At 44.7% G+C, this 16,539-nt stretch overlaps 1 protein-coding gene across 3 annotated transcripts in view; it reads left to right on the top strand.

Moving 5' to 3' along the window:
* Window positions 1–236: 236 nt before the first annotated feature.
* Window positions 237–16,539, top strand: part of LOC119445792 (uncharacterized) — a 60,320-nt gene continuing 44,017 nt past the window's right edge. The window contains exons 1-3 of one of the 3 annotated variants that reach the window (XM_037710068.2): window positions 237–374; window positions 2,008–2,111; window positions 7,222–7,260. In XM_037710068.2, the coding sequence (XP_037565996.1) occupies window positions 293–374; window positions 2,008–2,111; window positions 7,222–7,260 (225 nt within the window). In that variant the 5' untranslated portion in view covers window positions 237–292. The remainder of the gene's footprint in view (window positions 375–2,007; window positions 2,112–7,221; window positions 7,261–16,539) is intronic. The other 2 variants (XM_049663644.1, XM_049663643.1) reach the window with 2 other exon arrangements.

Genomic DNA, 16,539 nt, shown 5'->3' with positions numbered 1-16,539 from the left:
AGGGCAGACGAAGCGCGGCCGAAGGCGCGCACGCCATCGGATCTTCGAAGTGTTAACCTGATTCGACAAGGACTTCGCTCTCCACGCGGCACTGTGATCACGCGAATTGGCAACTTGACACTGTCGGTTCAGGCGCGCATTCCAGATGCAGAGGGGCGACGAGCGTGACGTCTCACGGCACGAACACACGTGGGAGACCCGTGAAACTTCCATGTACTTAAAGGGCTGAACGCTACCGTAACGGCGCACGGACAGAACGCACGGACCATCTTGGACTGAGAGTCTATACGCCATGAAGATCTCCGCCATCGGAACTACGATTTTGCTTCTGGCCTGTGTCACGTGCAACTATGGCCAAATTGACATGGAAAAAGGTACCGTGCCCACCATATACCAGGCGATCTTTGCTTAGTAGAGGTGAGCGAATATTCGAAATTTAAAATAGGGACCGGGCAGTTGCAACAGAGGTCAATTAGGGACATTCTAAACTGTCTAATATTCGTTTCTGCCTTAACACTTGTTGGAGTCTTGGGCGAAAGAGCTTGTTTCAGATGCGGAGGATTCTGAATAAATTATGCTCCTGGGGAGGTATTCTTTAAGAGTCCTCCTAGTGGACATGTCCATTTAGACAGCTGTTGAAGTTCTGATTGGCTGGGCGGGGGTGCGCTTTAGCAGGAGCCACGCGCCATAGCCAATAAGCACTTCAGCACCAGACGACATGGACATGTCCACTAGGTGTACTCTTAAAGCATACCTCCCCAGGAGCGCCGATAACAGAAAGCAGATAACTGAAAGCAGCTTTGTCTCACAAGATCCTCAGATGAACGGATATTCTGTTGTGAACGGCATTATATGCGTGTGTCAGAGAAAGTAAATAAGCCTCATTTTGTTTTAGCAAGTGGTGCAAACGCAGACTTCATTTTTCGATTTGCTTAGAAATAAGCAATTATTCGATATTCAATTATTCGATTCCATATTTCGAGGTAACTTTACGCAAGTATTCGTGTTCGATCCCATCCGAAAATTTTATTATTCGAAAACCTCCCATTCTGCAGTGGAAACAGACTTGTTAATGACATCCTAAGGCATATTACATTGTGTTCTTCCACGTTAGCTAGATTGCCCGAAGAGACAGGTGTTACTCGAAAAAGAAGGCGTAATCGGAAAGCCCTTAGATTAAATTTACTTTGTTGTTATTGTTTACTTGTCGTTATGTGGCCTGTCTCCTCGTGAGTACGTGGCGTGTTTGTAGGAATAAACTTCCGGAAGTGAATCCATGTAATCTAATTCAGATGGAGCAAGTTTCCGTCGTATTCAGACGGGGGCGGCTGTTGCCTCTTTGGCAACATGGGCCTGGGACCGATCACCTGAACACCCTGCGAAGTGCCCAAAGTGTTCTGCCCCCACATTTGCAAGCAGTGAATGCCTGCCATATGGCGTGGCTGTGTCCATGGACAAAGGCCACATGCGAGATAGTACTTGGGATACGTACAGAACAATCACGGACTACGAAGAGTTAATTATGAAGGATAAGGTTCACAGGGCTCCTAAGGCACCTATAGGCAGCTTGCTCACTGTGGAAGTTTGCGCGTATTTATTTAACCGTAATATGCCGTAAGGCAAACGGCAAACCGTCCGATAAAAAAAAAAAAGGAGCTGAACTCAGCCAGAGCCAAAGGGCTCGAGGCCGTCATCTAGGTAGAGAGGCCTAGGTCTCACAAATCTGCTACACAAATAAAGTTTATTGCTCCTCCTCCTCTGGAACTCAGGTGTTTAGAAACTTAACGGCATGAATGAACGTTCATAAAGCGAACGGAGGACGTGTACGGTATTGTGGGCGGTATCGATGTGGGCGGTATCCACACCGCCCACATCGAATTATTTCGTTTGCGTGATCAGTCACCCCGATTGGCTGATCGCTACAATGACGCCGACGTGGCAGCGCCAAAGCGAGTTTTTGTGTAATTTCGTGAAGCTCAACAGGTGGTGCTTTTCTCTTCATTGAAGGGCTTGGCATGATCAAGAAAGCCATGTCTTGCTTCGGCAACGTGGACCTGACAAAAATGATGCAATCGAAGGGCGACAACATGAACCCGGGGAAGCTTATAAAGGTGAGCCCTACGTTGCCTACCAAAAGCCGTGCTCACACAACACCCCTACAGACGGCTAAGGCCTCTGCGCTCGGAGCTGTGACGTCGCGCGCATTTTTGTCATGTCACGGCAGCAGACACATTCTACTTGAACGGCGACAAGAGAGGAGCTGCGCTGATGTAACACCTCCTACAATTAAAAAAAATTACGTCACGCAGCATTTGGGACTTATCTTGTCTCTCGAGAATAATCGTTATCTATATTGCGGGCATTTCTTTTTTTTTTTAACGCTGCGCTCCCGGTACGTTTAGGTCACGAGTGGTCTATAATGAGAAATTGTTTGCAGACGTCACGAGTAAGCATCCTGATGCCTTGTGGAGCATTATCAATGAGGTTCTCCGGCGCGGGAAAAAAAAAAAAAAACGTTTTCCTTCACTACGCAAGAAAACTTACAAAACAGCTGAACTTCAGGCAGAGCATATTGCAAACAGTAATGTGCCAACGCAAGGATGGCCAACCATTCCTTCTATTGTGCTTATTTCTCTACATTTCTGGCAGTTTACTTCTAAATACAACTGATAAATCAGATACATAAAGCGCCTTTATGAAATTCAAGAAAGGTAAAGTGCGCGACACTGATGACCGGTAAAGCTTGTCAAGTTTGTTTTAGTATGCATAACTCGAGGATTCACACATATCTTCAATTCGATTCTTCAGTGTGGGTGTTTTCCCGAGCAAATGAAATGGAATAGGGTAACTATACTTTTTAATCGAGGCGCCAGAATTCAACGGTGCGCGAAATTGCAGGTTAACCTCAATTATTCCAGTATTTTCCAACCTATTTATATTTTCCCCGCATATATAGATATACAGGGTGTTTCACTTAACTTTGGCCAAATATTAAAAATATGCAAATGCTACGTAGCTGGACAGAACCAAGGTAATGTTGTTGGCCGTCGCTTGGAGATACTCAGATTATTTTTGGCATTCTGCCTAATTAGATCATAATCATAATCATCATCATCATCAGCCTATATTTATATCCACTGCAGGACGAAGGTCTCTCCCTGGGATCTCCAATTACCGCTGTCTTGCGCTAGCTGATTCCAACTTGCGCCTGCAAATTTCCTAACTTCATCATCCCACCTGGTTTTCTGCCGTCCTCGACTGCGCTTCCCTTCTCTTGGTATCCATTCTGTAACCCTAATGGTCCACCGGTTATCCATCCTACGCATTACATGGCCTGACAAGCTACATTTCTTCCGTTTAATGTCAACTAGAATATCGGCAATCCCCGTTTGTTCTCTGATACACACCGCTCTCTTCCTGTCTCTTAACGTTAGGCCTAACATTTTTCGTTCCATCGCTCTTTGTGCGGCCCTTAGCTTGTTCTCGAGCGTCTTTGTTAACGTCCAAGTTTCTGCCCCATATGTTAGCACCGGTAGAATGCAATGATTTTACACTTTTCTTTTGGTAAGCTCCCAGTCAGGATTTGGCAATGCCTGCTGTATGCACTCCAGCCCAATTTTATTATGTGTAGATTTCTTTCTCGTGATCAGGGTCCCCTGTGAGTAATTGACCTAGATTAACGTACCCCTTTACAGACTCTAGAAGTTGACTGGCGATGCTGAATTCTTGTTCCCTTGCCAGGCTTTTCAACATCATCTTTGTCTTCTGCATATTCATCTTCAACGCAATTCTTACACTTTCTCGATTAAGGTCCTCAATAATTTGTTGTAATTCTGCTCCATTGTTGCGGAATAGGACAATGTCATCTGCAAACCGAAGGTTGCTGAGATATTCGCCGTTGATCCTCACTCCTAAGCCTTCCCAGTCAAGAGCTTGAATACTTCTAAGCATGAAGTGAATAGCATTGGAGAGATTCTATCTCCTTGCCCTACCGCTTTCTTGATAGGTAACTTTCTAGTTTTTTTTTGAGAACCAAGGTAGCTGTGGAATACTTGTAGATATTTGCCAAGATATTCACGTATGCCGCCTGTACTCCTTGATTACGCAATGCCTTTATGACTGCTGGTATCTCTACTGAATCAAATGCCTTTTCGTAAGCTATGAAATCCATAGAGAGAGGTTTTTTGTACTGCTCAGATTTCTCGATTACCTGATTGATAACACGGATATGATTCATCGTAGAATATACCTTCCTGAAGCCAGCCTGTTCTCTTAGTTGGCTGACGTCAAGTGTTGCCCTGATTATATTGGAAATAATCTTGGTGAATATTTTATACAATACTGAAAGTAAGCTAATGGGTCTATAATTCTTTAATTATTTAACGTATCCCTTCTTATGGATTAGTATAATGTGGCGTTCTTCCAGCTCTCTGGTACACTTGAAGTTGTGAGGCATTGCGTATAAAGAGCCGCAAGCTTTTCTAGCATAATATCTCCTCCATCTTTGATTAAATCTACTGTTATTCCATCTTCTCCAGCAGCTTTTCCCCTGGTCATGTTTTTCAAGGCCCTTCTAACTTCATCGCTAGTTATAGAAGGAGCCTCTGTATCCGGTTCATCACTATTTCGAACGAAAGTACCTTGGCTGTTTTGGGCACTGTACAGGTCAGTACGAAATTCTTCCGCTGCTTTTACTACGGCATCAAAATTGCTGATGATATTACCCTGCCTATCTTTCAGTGCATACATCGTGCCTTGTCCTATGCCAAGTTTTCTTCTCACTGATTTCATGCTGCGTCCATATTTGACTGCTTGCTCAATCTTTTTCACGTCATAATTTTGAATATCCCTTACTTTTTTCTTGATGATCAGTTTTGACAGTTCAACGAATTCTATCTGATTTCTCAAGTTTGGCGCTTTCATGTTTTGTCGTTTCTTTATTAGTTCCTTTGTTACTTGGGAGAGCTTACCTAATTAGGTAATTAGTCCTTATTAACTAATCAACTTCTCAATTATTATAATTAGATAAAAAGTGTCAATGGGAAAATTGTAGAGCAACAGGAAAAACTCCCGGTACAGCTTTCTGTACTGTATACGTGCTACATAAAAGTGGTTTTGCGAGTGTGAAAGTAGCAAGCGAATACACGCAACATTGCCGCGCGACCAGCCGTTCGAGGCACTTCGCTTGTATTCGCGGGTATTTTTCACGCTCGGAAAACCACTTTTATGTAGCACGTATTCAGTACAGAAAGCTGTACCGGGAGTTTCTCATGTCGCTCTACAATTTTCTCATTAACACTTTTCATGTAATTATAATAATTGTGAAGTTCGTTAGTTAATTAAGACTAATTACCTAATTAAGCGGAATGCAAAAAATAATAATCTGAGTATCTGCATGCCACGGCAAATAACATTGCCTTGGTTCTGTCCAGCTACGTAGCATTTGCATATTTTTAATGTTTGGCTAAAGTTAAGTGAAAGATCCTGTATATATTTCGAAAGAAATGAGATCATATCTGGAGCTCACTTCAGAGTGCGTAAATGCAGATCACCGGAAACACTTTGCTTACCATCAAGGAACATGTACTCAAAAACAGAAAATTCTGTTTCACATTACACACACACACACACACACACACACACACACACACACACACACACACACACACACACACACACACACACACACACACACACACACACACACACACACACACACACACACACACACACCACACACACACACACACACACACACACACACACACACACACACCACACACACACACACACACACACACACACACACACACACACACACACACACACACACACACACACACACACACACACACACACACACACACGCACGCACGCACGCACACACACACACACACACACACACACACGCACGCACGCACGCACACACGTGGAGAGAGGGAGAACCTCATCGAGCTTGCCTTGCAGACGTCCTGAGAGGAATGATTACTGATGAATTAGAATGCAAATAGTTATGATCATTAGAGCTCTCAAAGATGGCTTAAGAAAATATAAAAAAAACTTTTTCGCCCTCCAGAGGGCCCGTGAAAGAGCGGAGAGGCTTGGCCTCCCGATTCCGACATGGGAGCAGCCAGCGGCGAGCCGGGGGCCCCAGCGGGTCTCCGCCGGCTAGTCCCTCAGGACCTCAACAAAAGTTCATCGTCTGTCTGTCTGTTTTCGCAACTCAAAGAGGGGTTCTTCCGTTTGGCAACGTTTGACAGTGTATAGTCGGTGACAGCCTAACAAGTAAGTGCAAGCTCCACCCTCAAAGACACAGTGCACGTGCCCTTCACCTCTGAAAAACAGCCGAGGCAGTCCGCTCACACCTTCATCGATTTGCTATGCTATTGGTAATGCTAGGCTAACTGGGAAATAAAAACTCGTTGTTTCAAGGTAAAATGTTACCTTCTTTGAACAATGATACCAGGATCACCCAATAAGTTTGCCGAGATGTTCAGGCTTCATACTAAAACCAGTGCCCCAAAGATAGATCTGCACGGAGAAGACCGCCGTTTTAAACATGCCAGACCATTTGACGTCACGAAAATAAGCGAACCTAATTGGCTTGCGCATCCATGCAAATAGTGCTTGAGTTGAATAGCGTAGATTTACATTAGTATTCTTAGGTTGTCACCTACTAGATGACATTCGCCCCTGCTGGTGCATGCAACCCTGAGAAACAATGAAATATGTGTTAATTAAGTTTACTTCCGTTCAGATCAAAGCCGCAGACGCAAGCGCAAGGATAGATCCACTAATCACTGAGATTGAAGAGCCGTCGCATGGCTATTAATGCACAAAAGGTAGAGATAAGCAAGCGGGAGCTAAAAGGTGTTGATGGAGAAGGGAGATAAAGTAATCTTCCACAGCGTGGTGGCAATTCACGTAATTTTGCCTTTACGACAATGCGACACTATCACCACCCTAATGTGAATGCCTACATTAATTACCTGGTACCCGCAAGGGATAAGAAATGCACGCGTGCGAGAACCCCAGCAGGTTTTTTGTGCTTGCTTTGACGTCTGCACGCAAGCTTCTATAGTGATAAAAAGGCCCGCCAGCTTTAACCTTGGGACCGTCTTATGCATTTTCTACTATGTATTGCTACTGTTGTATGCATAATACAGATTGACTGATTGACTGATTGATTGAAGGTGCGCATTCTCTTCTTACTTTTACAAGGCGTTCCAGACTTGTAAATCGCAACCTATGGACCAAATGGTAAGTACAGTCTTTCCTGCGTTCCATGCTGCGGGCTTGGTTGTCTTCGTGTGCAATAGAGGACACATAACCAAGAAAAAGATCAAAGTGCTCAAAGCGATCTGCGTTCGATAAATGGAATGATTACATGGCATATCCACCCAACAGATGATCGATTTTCATTAATTCGATCGGCGCACCGAATACGCGTTTAACTGAATTGATAATTCCCGTTAAATTAATTTCAAAATGATAGGCATAAATACATACACTTGTCGAACTTCATTTGCTCACGAAAACGTTCTTTGCTTTTCGGATCTTCTCTTTTTCAGTGCACATGCGTATGTGGGAGGTTTTCGACTCTTTAACATCATGACCCTTACGACTGTATAAAAAAATAAAAAGAAAAATTTTGTTTTTATAGACAGCAGTGCACTCGTAGTGGGACGAAATACGTGAGCGTTATTTGTAGTTCCTTGTGTGTCACTGCGGTAAATACATGTTTCGGTACAGACGCTGTGGCCAAGGTGATCCCTACTGTCCGTAGACAGACAGACAGAGATATAGGGAGAGAGAGAGAGAGAAAGAGAGAGGGGGAGAGAATAATTTATTTAAGTTATGATTATCAGTCAATCTGGGGCTTGTAGGGAATGGGTAAGCGGAAAAGAGCTAGGTATGGGCTACTATGGACGCTTCGAACGCGAAGCTCCATAGTGAGTTGAGCGTCTCTTTCACGTTAACTCGTGGTTGGACCCATTCCTCAAATGATGCCACCTCCTTAGGCTGGTACATGCCCTGGAATGCACTGAGTCATTCACATTCCCATAGGAGGTGATGGACGTTTGGAGTGGCCTCTCTTGAGTATGCGTAACATTTGACTTGCAGTAATGATTGCGGGCGGTCGGGCTCATTGTGCAGTCGGAGCCACATCCATAAGGCGATGATGCCACCTGCGATTCCGTACCCTGCTCTTGCCTTATTTATAAGGACTTGGGCTCCTCGAGATAGTCCTCTGGGAGGAGGGTCACCCGGATCAAGGATCGCAGCCAGGAGGTGTTCGCTACGGCGTTTCTGGAGGCAGCGCGTTTCCTCTTACGGTCCATGCTGTAGAGTGTCCCGGGACGTAGAGTAGCTGATTAGTTGGGAGCAGTGAATGAGTCGTGCCTCGCTCTGCAGTTCGTGGGCCCGCTTGTTGCCGTGGTTTGCAGTATGGCCCGGCGCCCACTTGATGGTATTCTTGTGACCCATATGGCACCGAATGTCGCTCTGGACACGAGGATTGCCTGTACCAGGATGGGACTGATTTTAGCTTGAGATTCTTTTGACGAGGTGAAGAAGTTTATTCCACTTAGGATGAAGTGGTCGAAACGATTTCATTGCTCCTTCCTTCTCGCTCACAGAAACCCGTATTATTCGCATCCAGCCTTCCTGAGCTCGTTTGTGTTCTTTGGCACTAATAGAGAGTCTCACCTTGGCTTGCTACCTTTGCGCTCCCGTGATGTGTCTTGTCAGTGGACACATGCATTCCCGTGGGAGTGAGAGATTTCGCCAACGCCGCTAGGGCTTCCTGGATATTGCGAACGACCTTAAAAGTGGTACAGTGGTCTCTCGCTCATATCCAGATCGTTACGTCATCGGCATAAGCCGTGAAGTGGATACCATCCACATGAGTAAGATATCGAACTAGACGGGCATTTAATAGGAGCTGTGAGAAAATCGTCATTTGTGGCACTCTTGTCTCATTGCGATAAATCCTTGCATCCAGACGTCCGGAGCGGATCTCAAAGGTGCAGTCGACTAAAAAACTTCTAACGAAGTGCAAAGGTAGTTTACCCGGATAGACACTTGGAGGGCCTCGATGACAGCTTGGCGAAGCATCGTGTCAACGGCTATCTTTAAATAGACAGTAACTACGATACTTGGCCACTTGGTGTATCTCGGATTGAGCATGCGCCTCAGAAGTACAAACAGTCATGAGTTGCCAGGTTGGGATGGAATTCCGTCTAATGAGGGTGGAACAATGCGTTTCCCTGCTCTAGGTGGTGCAGCAGATGATTGGCCACCATTCACTCGATTAATTTACACACTTTACGTTAAAGAAAGGCATAACGTTGAATGAGTAAAGTTGCCGAATCTGTCCAGGTAAGATAAGTGTCCATACCTTACCATGATCAAGAACCACGAAAGGCCACATGGAAAAATGCGGAAGAAACGCTGGGTAGCGACCATCACATCCTGGTGCAATTGCAATTTCGCTTATGCGAGAGTGCATAAATCAGATCCAATTGACGGATTGTACGGCATTTCGCAAAACGCGAGTGCCAAAAAAAGGAGGATGTCCCATCGCTAACATAATGGACGAAAGAGCTCAAAAAGTCTACCAGAAAACATTCGAAGCGGATGCAACTCACTACGGATAATCCGGTGGTGGACCCACATCTCGTGCGTATGTGGGACGCTCGTAGAGGCCTTCTGAAAAGATGGCGCAAACAAAACATAATAGAAAACTAAAATTGCGCATAGCGGCCTTTACACCGCAGACGGAAGAATACGCTACGGCTTTGGTGCGCCGATATCGGCAGCAAATGTGCGCCAGCCTGAGCGGAAAGCTGAGCACGTCGAAAACGTGGGCAATACTCAAACATCTGTTGCACCCAACAAAAAGCAAGCAACAAAACTCGCACACAATAATACGCATGCTTCGCAACCAACCGGGGCCGCACGAAGAAATTCTGCGAGAGCTAGAGGCAAAATAGATCGACGACCACTACGGAAACAATAAGCATCCATACCAAACTATATTAAGAAACCAAATGAAGATCGAGATCGCCCATTTGAAACGCCGGAAGTCTGGACAGCGCTTTACTTCATAACTCGAAACACAGCACACGGACAAGACGGGCTTACAAATAAAGTCCTCAGAAACATGGACGATGACTACATAGAAGAACTAGCGACTTTCTGTAAGAGCCATTGCGAAGCAGGAACACTACCAAAGGAGTGGAAGCACGCCCGTATAGTACTAATACCAAAACCAGGCAAGCCTCCAGGACTCACCAACATGCGACCCATATCCTTAATGTCATGCCTCGGGAAACTTTCCGAAAATGCAGTGCTCAATCACCTGAAGCCTCACGTGGATGACACGGGTTTCTTTCCTTACACATTGTACTGCTTCAGGCCGCATTTTTCAACTCATGACGTACTGCTCCAATTCAAGGAAGAAGTACTGGAACATGTCACCATACAAGGATAATGCATACTCGCACTGGACCTTAAAGGAGCATTTGACAACGTAGCTCATGAGGCCATCCTAAAAAAATATTATCGCGACTAAATTGCGGCCAACGCATGTACAATTATATTCGAACGTTCTTAACGGGACACATGACAAAGGTATGCGTGGATACTCTGAAAACAAAAACAAAAAAAAAAAGTAACCAATAGAGGCACTCCTGAGGGACCGGTTTTATCACCTTTTCTCTTCAATATCACCATGAAAAAAAAAAAAACCTCTCAGAGCGTTTAGAGATGATTCCACACGTTCGTCACGCAGTATATATGGACGACATTACCATTTGGATAACTCGAGGCTCGGATGGAGAACAGCAGGCGGCGGCAGACGCTGTCACCGAAAACGTCGAAGAGTGCAGCATGCAATGCTCCCCAGAGAAATTCGGGCTCCTCGTCATCAAAAAGTAAAGCAGAAGGAAACACACAAGTAGAGAGGCCAATAAAATACGCCTCAACCAAAAACCTGTACCCAGAGTCCAAACACTCCGCATATTAGGTGTTCACATGCAAGATAATGGTCGCAATAACCACAATGTAAGCGCATCTCAACTGCCTACAGCGTAGCTCGCATGATCGGCAGAGTGGCCAGTCGCAGACATGGCATGAAGTAAGGAGATCTACTACGCTTGACTCACATTGCCCTTATTGTCAGTAGACTCAAGTACGCGAAACTTACCTCAACCTAACATCAACACAAAACGCCCCAATAAACGTATTACTACGCAAAGCGTACAAACAAGCCCTCGGCCTTCCTTAATTAGGCACGCGAATATACGAAACTTGTATCCCTGGGTACCCATAACACCTTAGACGAACTAATTGAAGCACACCGACATGCGCAAATCACACGCCTTAACCTCACTAGAACAGGAAGAACAACTTTTCGAATGTTACGAAACCGTGACGACAACGAACCATTCAAGAAGCACTCCTCAAGCCCATACATGTTTCTTTGTCAATGCGAAATTATTTACCTGGCAATTTAGTGCCTGGCATTGTAAAAATGATTGAATCCCTCCGAATGTCCTCTGCTTGCGGTGTTGAGAATATTAATTCAAGATTTCTTGAAGAAACAAAACTGTGCTCATCTCTTTTCTTGTGTCAAATATTTCAACAATCTTTGGATCAAGGTGTGGTACCTCGTGCTTGGAGAGAGGCGAAGGTGGTTCCCCTACATAAATCTGGAAGCAAACAATCTGTGATTAATTACCGACCTATTTTTCTCACTTCTATACCATGTAAGATTCTGGAGCACATAATCTTTTCTAATCTGGTCACCTTACTAGAATCTATAGCTCATTCTTTAGCAAGTCACAGCATGTATTTAGGAAATCATACTCATGTGAAACACAGTTGTTCTGCTTTACCCATTCCTTACACGTCATTCTAGAACGTGGTTCCTGGGTCGATTGTATCTTCTTGGACTTTTCCAAGGCCTTTGACAAGATTAACCACCACCTATTACTCTACAAGCTTAGCAGCCTAAACAATGACAGCAGAATTCTTACTTGGATTGAATTTTTTTAAAGCCATCGCTCACAGTACGTTGTTGCCAATAATTGCACCTCACCGTCGTCTCCTGCTACCTCTGGCGTGCCCCAAGGCTCTGTATTGGGACCTTTACTTTTCCTCATCTATATTAATGACCTACCCGACTGTATAAGCTCCTCAATTCACCTCTTCGCAGATGACTGTGTTGTTTACCACGAAATTTCAAGTAACCTAGACGTTAGTTCACTGCAAAACGATATATCTAATATTGCTCATTGGTGCAGAACTTGGCACATAGAACTTAACACTAACAAATGCAAAGTTTTACGTGTTTCACGCACTAACGGACCCTCTGCTACCTATACCCTAAATAACGCTACTCTAGAATCTGTTAGTTCTTATAAATACTTGGGAATTCATATCACAACTTATCTAAGCTGGCAACATCCCATTAACTACGTTATTAACAATGGTAACCGTATGCTAGGGTACCTATGACGTAACTTTAGTAGAGCTCCTGTCAAGTGTGAAACTAACAATGTATAAAACACTAGTGCGCTCAAAACTTGAATACGCATGCTCCATTTGGGACCCCTTTCAATCGCACTTAACTTATTCACTTGAAATGATACAGAAGCAACGCATCACGTTTAATATTATCCAACTACAATCGTACTAGCCGTATCACGTCGATGAACGCACCCTTTTCTTGCCGTCACTTGTTTCACGTCGCAAAGCATGTCGTCTTACACTTTTCCATAAGACTATACCATCATCCAGTTCTGAAACCCATTCGTTAGACCCCATCTTATCGTTCAGTACGCTTAGATCACCACCATAAGGTACACGTTACTACTTGCCGCACTAACACTTTTTTTATTCTTTCGTCCCACGCACGTCCATGACTGGAACCACCTTCCCTCAGATATTGTTTCCATTTCTGCTCATGATCATTTGTTGTGTAACCATTTACACTCTCTAGTTGATGACGCATGAAGTGTTTTTTTTCTTCTTAACGCGGTTCTTCGCATTGTATCTTCATTCCACTTTTGTGTATTAGCCTAACATTGTCTCGTTCTGTGTATTGTAGATGTCATTAGAATTGTACATATTATTACATTTTCTATTTTGTTACTATTTATGTACCCCACTCCCCTCTGTAAAGCTCTGTGCGCTTGAGGGTAAAATAAATAAATAAATAAATAAATAAATAAAAAATAAATAAATAAATAATAAAAATAAATAAATAAAATAAACAATTAAATAAAAAAAAACAGATGCATCCTCCAACCTGTGAAATTGGAAATTCGTAAACGCACATGGAAATGGCAGTGAGAGAATGCGGTGGAATATTCCCGCGTATTTGATAGCTCGCCCTTGAGACACTTCGTTTGGGGCATACATAGGCACTCTTTTAATGAAGAATAAACTTTCAGAAAGCCAGAAAAGTGGGAGGTTTCTCGCGCACTCGAATGGTTGCTCACTGCCCCATAAGGTGGAACTCGATAGTCAGATGCTCACATAGCTCATAAAGCATCGATTTGAATACAAAGCGTTCTTGCTGACCGAAGAATTGTCATAGCACAAGCATCGCCAAAATTCGAGATTAGTCAGCAAGAATGGAATGTCATCGGCGAACTTTGTTATGTTCCAGAGCGACTTCTCTCGCCGCTACCATTCTGTGCTGCGACACGGTGTCTGTGCCCTGTATCTGTGATTCGCCCAGTGATGAAATCACCCGTGATGAAAGTAGAGCCTCAGTTCACGCATGATATCCTCGTTGAAAACTTCAAGCAAACTGTTCCGAGGAGATATCTCATCGACGGAATGGGACAGTCAACAAAGCACTGTGCCTGCACATCAAAGGGCCTCTTTTCTCGACCCATGGTACATGGGCCTTCAATCTGAGAAACCAGACGCCAGGGATGCATCCATGAGAACCTTAAAGGACACTCTAAACAACATGACGTCTCTGTTGAAGAAAGCAGGATGCTCTGTGCGCTTGAGGGTAAAATAAATAAATAAATAAAAAATAAATAAATAAACAATAAATAAACAAATAAAATAAACAATAATAAATAAAACAGACATTCCTCCAAACTGTGAAATTGGAAATTCGTAAACGCACATGGAAATGGCAGTGAGAGAATGCGGTGGAATATTCCCGCGTATTTTGATAGCTCGCCCTTGAGACACTTCGTTTGGGGCATACATAGGCACTCTTTAATGAAGAATAAACTTTCAGAAATGCCAGAAAGTGGGAGGTTTCTCGCGCACTTCGAATTGGTTGCTCACTGCCCCATAAGGTGGAACTCGATAGTCAGATGCTCACATAGCTCATAAAGCATCGATTTGAAATACAAAGCGTTCTTGCTGACCGAAGAATTGTCATAGCACAAGCATCGCCAAAATTCGAGATTAGTCAGCAAGAATGGAATGTCATCGGCGAACTTTGTTATGTTCCAGAGCGACTTCTCTCGCCGCTACCATTCTGTGCTGCGACACGGTGTCTGTGCCTGTATCTGTGATTCGCCAGTGATGAAATCACCCGTGATGAAGTGAGCCTCAGTTCACGCATGATATCCTCGTTGAAAACTTCAAGCAAACTGTTCGATGGAGATATTCATCGACGGACTGGGACAGTCAACAAAGCACTGTGCCTGCACATCAAAGGGCTCTTTTCTAGACCCATGGTACATGGGCCTTCAATATGAGAAACCAGACGCCAGGGATGCAATCCATGAGAACCTTAAAGACACTCTAAACAACATGACGTCTCTGGTTGAAGAAAGCAGGATGGGTGCGATCCTTACAGAAGCAACCGCATTCGACATCCTGTTAAACGCATAGCTGCTAGTCAGTGACCCATCAGCGCAATTTGGCGCGTGCTCTTAGAACGCCAGCTGGGACATTACTTGGACACATGTAATGTTGGAATTACTTGGACACACTGAATGTTGGAAAACTGTCTTGAACGTGTTCCCTCTCCACCTAAAACCTATAAATAGCGGTGCAAATAAAGCAACCTTGTTCTTGTTAACTGACATTTTGGCTCGATTGTATTCTTTGCACGAACTCAACGAAACACAGCAACTTAAGTGGTTTCCTCAGAAAGAAAGCTTCTTGGTTGAAGGAAATCCGTCACTGTAATCGAGCGAGCTCCGGACAAACGGTTTAAGGACGGGGTCGCAGTATCAGCAAAAATCACTTTGCGATGCAATAATTCATTAAGAATCACAATCCTCGATTAGATACCGAGGAAGTTAAAGTGGAAACTTATTAGAGGAAATCAAATTCCAGCTACTATATAATTACATCATATTATCTAAACTAGGTGCCATAAACCACTGGTATTTCTCTGAAAATGTTTCCATATGTTGTGGCATATACGACTAGGCTTCTATTCTGCACCCATGTAGCCTACCATGTAGAGTCAACGTGCAAACAGCCTTCAAATAAATGACGCACCTAATATTCAGAATTTCCGAATGTAAGATCTTTCAAGCTGCTTAGCATCGTGGTGCTAATATATACAGATTTCATGATAGAAGTTTCGATAAGCTACCAAGAACTGAACTTGAATTTTGGTTATTTTTTCGTAACATACCTCGACGGTGGGTGGCCTAAGTCGTGAGCGGGGCAACGGCGGCGGCTGCACAGCTGGACTCGCAGGCGTGCAGTCTTGGCCTCTGGCTGGGCAGGCAGCGGCTGGCGACCGGAAGCCCTCGGCACTGCATCCAGATATGTGACGCCAAAACCAGCTTCAACCATAATACGTTTAGTTAAAAAAAGAAGAGCCTGCGTGCACACCATTTCTTTTTCAGTTCTTCCTTTCTGAGAGAACTATCATGAACGAGTGCTTGTTGGTATCCGTTAATCGTGTCCTTGTACACTCGTTTGGGTCGGTGTATGTCCTTAGATGTCCAAATTAGCGCAGCTACTACGGCAGCAATATCCTGCGCCTGCGGATACCTCGACTGGTGGGTGGCCTCAGTCGTGAGCGCGGCAACTGCGACGGCTGCACAGCTGGACCGGCAGGCCGTCCAGTCTTGGCCTCTGGCTGGGCAGGCACCGGCTGGCTCCCGGCAGCCCTCGGAACTGCATCCAGATAATTGAGGCAAAAAAACCAGCTCACACCATGTCACAAACGAGCGCGCAATCCAAGCGCGCGCCGCGTGTCACGCAAGGCAGCGAAAGAACACGCCGGCCCCGCGGCAAACTTCAACAGAGGGGGAGAGCGCATACGCCTCAAACAACAACGCTAACAACGGCGCCGAGCGTCTAGAAGAACCTCGACGAAGCGACGTTAACGGAGAGGGAGAGAGAGAGAGAGCACGCGCGCGCCGAGACACCTTCTCACCCGGCGAGTCGAGAGAGATCACTACAGCATGAGCGCGCGCCAACAGCATGAGTCATCATCACCCCCCTTGACAAAGCTCCGACAGCCGCAGCGGTCGAGGGTACAGAAAAGAGTAGAAGCTCCCAGGCTTTGGCCATGCTACGAGATCGCGACTC

The sequence above is a fragment of the Dermacentor silvarum genome, chromosome 3 (genome assembly GCF_013339745.2).
Source record: "Dermacentor silvarum isolate Dsil-2018 chromosome 3, BIME_Dsil_1.4, whole genome shotgun sequence".
Taxonomy (NCBI): domain Eukaryota; kingdom Metazoa; phylum Arthropoda; class Arachnida; order Ixodida; family Ixodidae; genus Dermacentor; species Dermacentor silvarum.
The sequence above is the reverse complement of the archived record's forward strand: the minus strand, read 5'-3'. Positions and strand labels throughout refer to the sequence as shown.